The 12,307-nt window shown below is 40.5% G+C and overlaps 1 protein-coding gene across 1 annotated transcript in view; it reads right to left on the bottom strand.

Moving 5' to 3' along the window:
* LOC121292204 (rho GTPase-activating protein 11A-like) overlaps positions 1 to 12,307 on the bottom strand; it is a 90,938-nt gene that overhangs the window by 47,635 nt on the left and 30,996 nt on the right. The window contains exon 2 of the mRNA XM_041213884.1: positions 116 to 204. Within this exon, the coding sequence (XP_041069818.1) occupies positions 116 to 204 (89 nt within the window). The remainder of the gene's footprint in view (positions 1 to 115; positions 205 to 12,307) is intronic.

Below are 12,307 nucleotides of genomic sequence, written 5' to 3'. Positions count from 1 at the left end.
TCAAAAGGGAACTCTTTGTTTACAAACATTTTACAAATAAAAAGATCACTAAACATTTTATATCCTCAGCCTTTCGACCTTGTGAAAAATCAGTTCAATCTCTTTCTCCACTCACTGAGGAACGGTAGTATGTTCAAGGACAGTGCACTGTGGCAGAGCATGCAGAGGGGTGCCAAATACTTCACTGGATGTTATCTTCTTGTCCTAAAAAAATTGATAAAGAATGCATTAGTGCACACTTGCATCCAATTAGATATTACCCACATTACCAAAATAACCCAAGGAAAATGGAAGTATATCCTCTTTTATTAGAGATACAATGCATGAAAATACACATCCAGTTAAATTCCAACAGAATCCCTCCATACACTCGACTTGACTAAACCTTAGCTCTGTCTAAATTTTCTGCTCTTGGGCAAGAATCCACTATGGAAAAGTAGTGTGCAAGCCACAGGTAGGTGAAGACTTCTCAGTAGTTTGATTCGAAGACTGAAACATGCTTTGTGTTTTGTGTTAAAATGTAATAACAGCAAGAACAAGTTTTCCTTTTGAAATTTGATTACTAGCAAACCAAAATTCTTTCAAAGCAAAACCATTTGAAGTTCTTCTTATACAGTATAAATTCTTGTTCCCTTTGAGATTTGCTTTTCTTTGTTTCTGTCCTGATGAGTGTAAGACGAAAAGCTTTGACAGCATGTTTGTCTTTTCAGCAATACTCAAGTTCTGTACTATCAAACGGCCATTTGCATATCTTATTTTTAAAAAATGAATGTACTGAACCATTCAAATTCTTTTCGGCTGATTTGAGAGTAATGTGCTTCCCACTGTGTTTTATATTACATGATTTTTTTTTTAAATGTGCACTGATAAGGGCAAATGATGCAAAATAACTTCATGTTCACAGGACCATTTCTCTTACAAAAATGAAAGGAAACTGAAGAGTCACCCACTGCACTGAAAAATTTATCAGGCTTTCAGTTTATTACTCTGTAAACACTAGACTGCAATAAATTGGTACAAAGGGAGTTCTGAACATACAGATCATGCTAGTCTTAACCACATCATTGAACATGCAGTAACATTTCACTTCCTGAAATTAGGCTATTCTTTTTCAAAGTTTAGCAAGGTCAATCCAAATATTATCATGTGCATAGTACAGTTACAGAGCTAACAAAAACAGAAAATACTGGAAAAATTCAGCAGGTCTGACAGCATCGGTGAAGAGAGAAACAGAGTTGACGTTTCCAGTCCATATGACTCTTCAGAGCTTCAGTTACAGAGCTGCCCGGCTTCCTAAATGTTAACTCTTTGAATGGATCATTCATTTTTCTAGTATGAACAATTTAAATGAGTGCTATAAAACCAAAGCACTTTCATCACTTTACTACAGTACACTGCCGTTGGCACCAAATGCTTAACCACAAGCAAAACAAATCATGTCCCTGTGGCTTGACTGATGGTGCATTATAAAATTTGACTGCACTATATGACACTGAGATTTAAGACCTTAGGTTTGTTCCATGAGCTGTGCTAAATTTTCAGTACATAATTGACCTCAGGGGCCTCTAGCTTAAGCAGGATATCCTCCAAGCACAAATATTCAATTAGAGAAGTTTATTTTAAATTGATTATGACTTATTGACAAGAACCCACTCCCCCAGTCTCAACATTATTCCCGCATTCTCCTTTTTAGCTGCTAAAACTAAGTTTGCCAACAAGTGAACCTTAAATCAGACCTGCAAGGAATTATTTTGATTTTTTTTAAGGCGAATTTCTAAAAACATCTACTGAAGATACTTGTTGCTATTTTAAGTGCAACAATTAAATTTCCTCAAACATTATGACATTTTCAAACACCAATCCTGCAGCGTTTTACAGAATACAAGATTCTCAAAAAGCCAATTCAAGAACAAAAACCATTCAATATTTTAAAATTGTACAACCATGTGTAAACAGAAAAAGCATTCCTACATACACATTTAAAAAGCAAAGATAAATGTTGGAAGTCTGAAATAAGGTTTGACACAGGGATATGCATTAAATGTTAAACCGTTTTCAAACAGTGATCAAGGTCAATGCAAATACCATCACAAGTTTAATACTGAGCCACAGACAACTTTCTGTGCATGAGCAGTACTATACAATGAGGCTTTATAATACATCATTACAACAGCCATCAACACACACAACCACTGTGAACATGTGCTCCCCTCTTTATTGGAAGGGCCATCCTGGAGTATAAGGGGAACACTGCTACTATAAAACTACAGTATATGGTTCTAACAAATAAATACCACACTCCAAATATTCCATCACTATTTCCATTCAGCAGCATGGAAAAGAAAAAAATTCACACCAACAGCACAAATACATCAAAGGATCTAGTAAAGAAACACAGCCTGATAAAGGACACGCATTGTGGATTCTGGAACAGGGGGTCTGGGAAGCAACAGGTGATCCAGAAGAGGACTGAGGAAGGAAAATGCTCACTGCCACCAAACTTCCATACAGCAATTTATTATACAAGGATCTCTGTCAAATCTGCACACAAGTTTTAGCATAAATCATTCAATTTCCCTCGTGTTGATGATGCTGTAGTTTTAAAAAATGATTACGGCTGTAGAAACCAACCCATCTAAAAGGAGAGGTTTTATCGAGGCTAGGTACATTAAAATTTTAATAACAGCAAAACTGTCAACACAAGTTATCACGACTCCACTGAAACTGACAGCAACTTCTGGAGTGTGCATATGCACAACTAAAGGTAGAAATCCACAAGTTGTCGTCTGTGATTCCACTCTTCCCCAAAGCACGTAGCTGTTGAGGCACCCATTCAGCAATCAGTGGTCAATTTATGAATTTAACAAGTACTTCCAATGTTACATTGTTAGTCTTGCTGTAAGAATCCTTGCAAAAGTTACATCTTGTTAAATGATGTGTAACCGACCTTTTTTAAGGGCACACTAACTTCATAATTATTGCTAAACACTTTCACTAGCTCTAAAAACTAATTTTATATTTATGGAATGCCAATTTTTTGCATTATGATTTTTTTTTACAAAATGTGGATTTAAGTTTGTTTGCTTCATTGCTGCCTGCAAAATCTAGGCCAATATAAAAGAATAAATGCAGAAGACTATGTTGACCTGGTGTACTAATTTAAACAGATCAAAGGTTCATGGGATTCAGCAAAGCCCTATCACATCAGATCAACAAAGGTATCCCTTTTTGCAAAGAGGGCACCAAAAATATTTTAAGTTTAGTGAAAATATGAAATTATGAACACAAACTTTCAAGTAGGTTACCAATGCAAGCATGTTACAGCCAATGAAGTGCCCCTGAAGTATGAACCATGTTGGAACATAGGAGCCACAGTGAACTTGCACACTGCAAGGTCCCACAAACAGCAATGTGATAAATTATCGAATGGTCAGTTTTGGAGGGGTCGAAGGATAGAACAAAATGAGAATTTCCCTGTTCTTCCTCAAAACAGTACTGTGGGATCTTTTGTTTCCATTTGAGAGCAAAAGAGGCCTCTGTTAAATGTCTCATCCGAAAGGACAGTTCAGCACTTCCTCAGCCTAGGTTATGTATGCAAGTCCCTGAAGTAGGATATGAACATACAACCTGACTCAGTGTTAACAGGGCCAAGACTGACACTCAATGGCCCTTAGTTACAACAAAATAAGCATTCCTTTATGTACCTTAGATGGCAATACAGAAAAATGAGCTCACTTCATAGGAAAAATAATTATAAAGTGGATTCCTTTATACAACATAATTCTTACAGTTCATTTGCATTTTCTGGGCTATGGCAAACACCATATTTTCCAAAATATGAATACACGAAATTGAACTTGTACCACTTGAGGAAACTGGGTTTCTTAAATTTGACAGTTAGTAAAATTGTCCAAAAAGTGTGAACAATCTGCTATATTTCTGGACCTTGATATGATTTAATGCATATTCATGTTCCTTCTATCCCACCAGTAACACTGTTATACAACTGAGCCTGCATTCACTTTTATAACCCATTTTTGAATTCATATACTGCCATGTTACGAATATGCATCACATCATTGAATTTTCAAAAAAGACTCAATTTTTTCTGATATGTGACTGAATAGGAACTGCTGGCAGAGTCTGCATTAGTTCATTGACTTCATTCTGTGGCCCAAACACCACCAGTCTGAGTCAGCATTAAGGCTGTGAATTCAAATTAAACATTCTAGACCACATCCAATTTAAAATCAAAACTCGATCAAATTCTTAACAGAAAAAATCCTTCAACTTCCTAAATTCAGTTGGTACCTACTTGGATTAGTTGGGACAAATATGGGCACCCAATATGTATAAATAACCACATTTAGCAAGTTTGGAAACAGTTGAACATACAACAGGGAATGATGGGAGCTTCAGTTAAATTGGTTAAGAAGCAAAATTTGAAAATACTTATAAAAGGGCTTAGAATTACACAGCATTTAGTCTTATGTCCTGTGTTCACACTAAACCAAGGTAAATATTGATATTTCATTCCAGTTCTCTACTTTCCCCTTGTCCAATGTAAACACTGCAGCTCATTGTAAAAATATCTTATTTGAAACCCATATAAACATTCTATTTATTTCACTTTAACGTACACGTCAGGCCTGCGATTCAATAAGTACATTGTAATTAGTTGAATTCGCTCCCCAACATCCAATATTTCACTGGCTCTCTGTTCCCAGCCAATTTGAACAAAGTATTTCACTGACCTTCACACACCGAATTTCACTCGGACACCTACCCCTTCCAAACAATTTAACTATTGTATTTCACTCTGGAACTACCCATCCATGAAACTATATTATATCACATTCAGAACTCCCATCTCCCTTACAATTTAAACATTGTGGGCAAGAAATTGAACTTGTGTGCCCTGCTTTTTGGGAGTTAAAGTGCCCTTCCAGCTCCAAAATGGTATCCTATGGCATATACGCACTTTTGGGACAATGGTGGCAGATGTCATTTTGGTAAGGATGTTAAAGTTCACACAAACAGCCGGCAGAATTATACAGCACTGGCAGATTGTGGCATCAATCAGCATTTAATACTGATTTGACACTAGCGGTGGCATTTTGGAGTTCAACATTCCAGTTGACATCCTCTCAATCTTGTACAGCTGTACATGCAGGCAACAGCAGGAAGGACCCTCTTACAATGCTATCTAAAAAAAAGCATCAACCACTAACAAGTTAATTGGTTGTTGATTTCTTCCGACTATTGCTTTAATTCTTTAAGTGTTTTGCGTTTTCTACAATAGTTTAAAGTTGCCAAAGTCTACAGGGAGTGGTGTGGGCATGCTGAAGGACATTCTTGACAGCTGCACAATCAATTGCTTTCAGGCATGTGTGTGTACTAGTAGACATTCCCCTTGAACTAACAGCACAATGGGGAGAATAAAAAAAGACACACAGTGCAGGAAAACCTGCTGGAATATGAATGAAGGGGCAGTGTGAGGAAGACCTTATCCACCCAGCATGTTCAGATGCAAACTTTCCCTCTTAAGTGTAATAACAAGGCATCAGTGCTTCAGTAAGTATGCCCTCAATGAAACCTGCCACCATCTGCAGCCACAACTACAAAGTCAGAGCAGGGCAAGGACCACACTGACAGTGACTATGAAGGAGGCCAGGCTGATGGCCTGTTAAATATCCGACTCTCTCCAGGCTGGAGCTGGAGATATTTGCAACATTTTAATTTATTACTTATTATTTATAAGGGCACAGAAATGATCCATTGAAAGCTAAATATATTTAATTCCTTCTTGTCAGAGAAGCAGGGGGAGTGAGTATATGGATTCACTAGTTTTTTTTCAGTGTTTCCCATGATGTAGGGTGCCACTGAACATATGCACATTGCTTTGAGGACACACATGAAAATTCTCTCCCACAAGAGGAACCAAAAGGAATTCTATTCCCTCATCATTCAGTTGATGCATGACCATTGGCAGCAAATCATGCAGGTCAATTGCCCGGTATCCCAGCAGCAGTCATGATACATTCATTCTGCTGAAGTTCGCCAAGCCAGCTGCATTAAGTCACCGCAGCAAACCTAAAGGGGGCCACTGGGAAACAAGAACTGTCAGCTGACCACGTCTCAGGACTCAAATACAATCCATATATTGCCAATGCAGTACGTATTCAGTGTGCATGTCCATCAGCCCTTTTCTATACACTGCTCCACCGGAGTCCTCAGCAGTACTTGCATGTGACTTTACCTTCCAGGGAGCTGGCATCCCTGCTATTCTTTCCACCTCCAACCCTGGCTATAGTCCACTCCTGCCCATGACTCACAATATGCAGATCCCGCCTCCATGCCAACCTCTAAATTGCATTGAGTGCCAATAACTGTGTTGGTATCCGCAAGTGTGAGAACAAGTGTGTTATCATCACAGTCTTCTTGCTGTTGCTCCACTGCCTGGCCAGGTTTCACTTCTTGGATATCTGAAAGGAAAGCGGTACAAAGGTAAGGTTGTGATGAGGGGATGTGAGAAAGTAAAAAGGTGCATGTTTACACTACCTCCAGGTTGTAAATCAGAAGAGTGTGTGGATTAAGGGGAAGAAGGATGCGAGGAGGATTAAGCATGAGGATACCCTTATTTTTGATGGTTGCAGCCCCAGTGGCCATCCCAATAATGGCCAGCACTATCTCTTCCAAGAGGATGAAGCATACAGGCATGCCTGTCCATCTCAAGTTAACTCCGGTGCCTCAATTGTATGCCAACTCATCTTGCAAGAGACAAGTATCATTAAGTGTTGTGCAATCTATTTTTAATTAATGTGACTGTTATGTTAGAATAGCTGGCAGTGTGTGCAAGGTCTGCAGTGGTGCCAAGCTTGTGAGGGTGCAGTGGAACATATGAATGTCAGGTATGAGTCCTGATTGATGGAGATTGCTGATAGGTGAGTGATAGGGGTGTAGTGCATTGAGCAGTGTCTGAGGCCAGTATTGTAATTGGTAAGATATGGAATTTGAAGTTGCATTCACTGACCTTAACCACTCCTGTGAGGTCACTGAACTTCTTGCAGCACTGTATCCAGGTCCTCAGAACATGACAATTGTCATTGGCCTCCATGGCTATCTGCTCCCCTGCCTTCTGAGCATACGTCTGGAGGTCCTCCTGCAGATGGTGGACAACTCTCCTCTTTTCCGCTTCTGCAACCATTGCAATACCCAAGAACCTTGGAGCCCACTCTTTCCCAATTTGTGCCGTTCTTCAACATTTCACAGGTCAAGTTCCCTTTCTGGAGGACTGTCAGCGCCTGCTCCAGCCACATTGCACCCCCCTTTAATGGTTACAGGCTAGCTTTAAGTGGTCAAATGATATTTCGACCCTAATGGGTCCACCTTGTCAACAAGTTATCATTGGCTAGTGGCTGAAATCATTATATTGAAAAGGCAGCAGGAAGCTAACACACTGCCTGCACTGTAATCAATGGGCAAAAGTTAATTTTGCATTGTAAACCCCACACCCGTTTTATGGGTTACCAAATTTAGCCTCCTTGTATTTCATATGGGCCAAATAGTGAGCTTCAGGCTAGGAGGTGGACAGTCAGACATGGTTCAAATGAAAAGAGGAGTACAACAGTCTATGTATTGTCACCAAAATTATTCAATCTATACACAGAATAAATATTCAGAGTCAGGGATACTTCCAGGGGTGAAAATTGGAGGCAAGAACATAAACTTGCTCAGTACTACTTGCAGAATCAGAAGAGGCCCAACAAAATATCAGAGATCAAGTAAAATCTAGATGTTTAGAATATGGATTGAGTGTGAACACCAAAAGGACGAAAACAATGGTGGTCAGAAGGAATACATTAGAAGAAACTAGTGTAAAGACTTAGGTGGATGGTACCACACTGAAACAAATAGATTTGTCTATTTAGGACAAATGATAACAGAAGATGGTAGATGTGATGCAGAAGTCAGAAGAAGCATAGAGAGAGCCAGAAGTAATTTTGAGAAGAGGAAGGATGTGTTAACAAGGAAACTCAAGTTTGTAACAAGTAAAAACAACTCATGAGATGCTACATTCTATCCACTTTCCTTTAAGTCTCAGAAAGCTGGACAATGATAAAGATCTGTGGAAGAAAGTAGAGGTCTTTGAAATGCGGTTAAGGTGTATGTTTAGAATTCTACATACAGACCATAAGAAAAATGAAGAGGTGCTTGAAATTGCAAATGAAAAAAGAACTTTAAAATGTGACATCCAGAAACGAAACGTCAGTAGTTCGGGCCATTTGATCAGAGTTGAAAACCTGCACAGATCACTTCGAAGTGGGAGGCAGCAGAAAGAGGGATCAACCTAGGCACCCTGCCAACCCCACATGCCGCCAGTCTATTATAAACATTGGAAAAACTCAGCAGGACTAACAACATTTGTGGGATGACACTTCTTCAGTCACACGGACTCTGAACGTTAACTCTGTCTTGCCATCCACAGATGCTGTTAGACCTGCTGAGTTTTACCAGGTTTACTGTTCTTGTTTCAGATTTCCAGCATCCGCAATATTTTGCTTTTATCCTACTGTAAACAATAATGTTCACTAACCCCCCCACCCCCATAGTCTATTGTAAACATTACTGTTCACTAACCCCCCCCAGTCAATTGTAAACATTCTTGTTCACTAACTCCCCCCAGTCTATTATAAACATTACTGTTCACTAAACCCCCAGTCTATTGTAAATATTACTGTTCACTAACCCTCCCTGTCTACTGTAAACATTCCTGTTCACTAACCCCCACTGTCTATTGTAAACATTCCTGTTCACTAACGCTCCCCCAGTCTATTGTAAACATTCCTGTTCACTAACCCCCCCCGTCTATTGTAAACATTCCTGTTCACTAACGCCCCCCCAGTCTATTGTAAACATTACTGTTCACTAACCCCCCTCAGTCTTTGTAAACATTCCTGTTCAGTAACACCCCCCAGTCTATTGTAAACATTACTGTTCACTAACCCCCCTCAGTCTTTGTAAACATTCCTGTTCACTAACTCCCCCAAGTCTATTAAAAACATTACTGTTCACTAACCCCTCCAACCCAAGTCTATTGTAAACATTACTGTTGACCAACCCCCCACAGTCTACTGTAAACATTCCTGTTCACTAACCCCCCACCCCTTCTATTGTAAACATTCCTGTTCACTAAACCCATCAATTGTAAACATTACTGTTCACTAAACCCCCCCAGTCGACTGTAAACATTCCTGTTCACTAACCCCCCCCCCGTCTATTGTAAACATTCCTGTTCACTAACCCCCCTCAGTCTATTGTAAACATTACTGTTCACTAACCCCCCCCCCAGACTATTGTAAACATTACTGTTCACTAACCCCCACAGTCTATCGTAAACATTACTGTTCACTAATCCCCCCCAGTCTATTGCAAACATTCCTGTTCACTAACCCCCCCAGTCTATTGCAAACATTCCTGTTCACTAACCCCCCTGTCTATATTAAACATGCCTGTTCACTAACGCCCCCCAGTCTATTGTAAACATTACTGTTCAGTAACCCACCCCACCCCGTCTATTGTAAACATTACTGTTCACTAACCCGCCTCCAGTCTATTGTAAACATTACTGTTCACTATAACCCTCTGTCTATTGTAAACATTCCTGTTCACTAATGCCCCCCCCCCCAGCCTATGGTAAACATTCCTGTTCACTAACCCCACCCCAGTCTATTGTAAACATTCCTGTTCACTAACCCCCCCCCTCCAGTCTATTGTAAACATTACTGTTCACTAACCCCACCCCCAGTCTATTGAAAACATTCCAGTTCACTAACGCCCCCAGTCTATTGTAAACACTCCTGTTCACTAACTACCCCCAAGTCTATTGTAAACATTACTGTTCACTAACCCCCCCCAATCTATTGTAAACATTACTGTTCACTACCACCCCCAGTCTATTCTAAACATTACTGTTCACTAACCCCCCAGTCTATTGTAAACATTACTGTTCACTAATCCCCCAGTCTATTGGAAACATTACTGTTCACTAACCGCCCCCAGTCTAATGTAAACATTCCTGTTCACTAACCCGTCTATTGTAAACATTATTGTTCACTAACCCCCCCCATTCTATTGTAAACACTACTGTTCACTAACCGACCCCAGTCTATTGTAAACATTACTGTTCACTAACCCCCCACCCCGTCTATTGTAAACATTACTGTTCACTAACTCCACCCCAGTCTATTGTAAACATTCCTGTTCACTAACCCCACCCCAGTCTATTGTAAACATTCCTGTTCACTAACCCCCCCTCCAGTCTATTGTAAACAATACTGTTCACTAACCCCACCCCCAGTGTATTGAACACATTCCTTTTCACTAACGCCCCCAGTCTATTGTAAACATTCCTATTCACTAACTCCCCCCAAGTCTATTGTAAACATTACTGTTCACTAACGCCCCCCAGTCTATTGTAAACATTACTGTTGACTAACCCCCCACAGTCTACTGTAAACATTCCTGTTCACTAACCCCCCACCCCTTCTATTGTAAACATTCCTGTTCACTAAACCCGTCAATTGTAAACATTACTGTTCACTAAACCCCCCCAGTCGACTGTAAACATTCCTGTTCACTAACCCCCCCCCCGTCTATTGTAAACATTCCCGTTCACTAACCCCCCTCAGTCTATTGTAAACATTACTGTTCACTAACCCCCCCTCAGTCTATTGTAAACATTACTGTTCACTAACCCCCACAGTCTATCGTAAACATTACTGTTCACTAATCCCCCCCAGTCTATCATAAACATTACTGTTCACTAATCCCCCCCAGTCTATTCCAACATTCCTGTTCACTAACCCCCCTGTCAATTGTAAACATTCCTGTTCACTAACGCCCCCCAGTCTATTGTAAACATTACTGTTCACTAACCACCCCCAGTCTATAGTAAACATTCCTGTTCACTAACGCCCCCCAGTCTATTGTAAACATTACTGTTCAGTAACCCACCCCACCCCGTCTATTGTAAACATTACTGTTCACTAACCCGCCTCCAGTCTATTGTAAACATTACTGTTCACTATAACCCTCTGTCTATTGTAAACATTCCTGTTCACTAATGCCCCCCCCCCCCAGCCTATGGTAAACATTCCTGTTCACTAACCCCACCCCAGTCTATTGTAAACATTCCTGTTCACTAACCCCCCCTCCAGTCTATTGTAAACATTACTGTCCACTAACCCCACGCCCAGTCTATTGAAAACATTCCAGTTCACTAACGCCCCCAGTCTATTGTAAACACTCCTGTTCACTAACTACCCCCAAGTCTATTGTAAACATTACTGTTCACTAACCCCCCCCAGTCTATTGTAAACATTATTGTTCACTAACCCCCCCCCAGTCTACTGTAAACATTCCTGTTCACTAACCCCCCACCCCTTCTATTGTAAACATTCCTGTTCACTAAACCCGTCTATTGTAAACATTACTGTTCACTAAACCCCCCCAGTCTACTGTAAACATTCCTGTTCACTAACCCCCCCCAAGTCTATTGTAAACATTCCTGTTCACTAACCCCTCCAGTCTATTGCAAACATTACTGTTCACTAACCCCCCCAGTCTATTGTAAACTTTACTGTTCACTAACCCCGCCAGTCTATCGTAAAAATTACTCTTCACTAACCCCCCCCAGTCTATTGTAAACATTCCTGTTCACTAACCCACCCAGTCTATTGCAAACATTCCTGTTCACTAAACCCCCAGTCTATTGTAAACATTACTGTTCACTAACCCACCCAGTCTATAGTAAACATTCCTGTTCACTAATGCCCCCCAGTCTATTGTAAACATTACTGTTCTGTAACCCCCCCCACCCCGTCTATTGTAAACATTACTGTTCACTATAATCCTCTGTCTATTGTAAACATTCCTGTTCACTAATGCCCCCTCCCAGCCTATTGTAAACATTACTGTTCACGAACCCCCCCCAGTCTATTGTAAACATTCCTGTTCACTAACCCCACCCCAATCTATTGTAAACATTCCTGTTCACTAACCCCCCCCCCACCCCCCCCCCCCCCCCCCCCCCCCCGTCTATTGTAAACATTCCTGTTCACTAACCCCCCCCCAGGCTATTGTAAACATTACTGTTCACTAACCCCCCCAGTCTATCATAAACATTACTGTTCACTAATCCCCCCTAGTCTATCATAAACATTACTGTTCACTAATCCCCCCTAGTCTATTGCAAACATTCCTGTTCACTAACCCCCCCAGTCTATTGCAAACATTCCTGTTCACT

This window comes from Carcharodon carcharias, chromosome 20 (assembly GCF_017639515.1).
Source record: "Carcharodon carcharias isolate sCarCar2 chromosome 20, sCarCar2.pri, whole genome shotgun sequence".
Classification (NCBI taxonomy): Eukaryota; Metazoa; Chordata; class Chondrichthyes; order Lamniformes; family Lamnidae; genus Carcharodon; species Carcharodon carcharias.
Note: the sequence above shows the minus strand (reverse complement) of the source record. Positions and strands in the feature narration are given on the sequence as shown.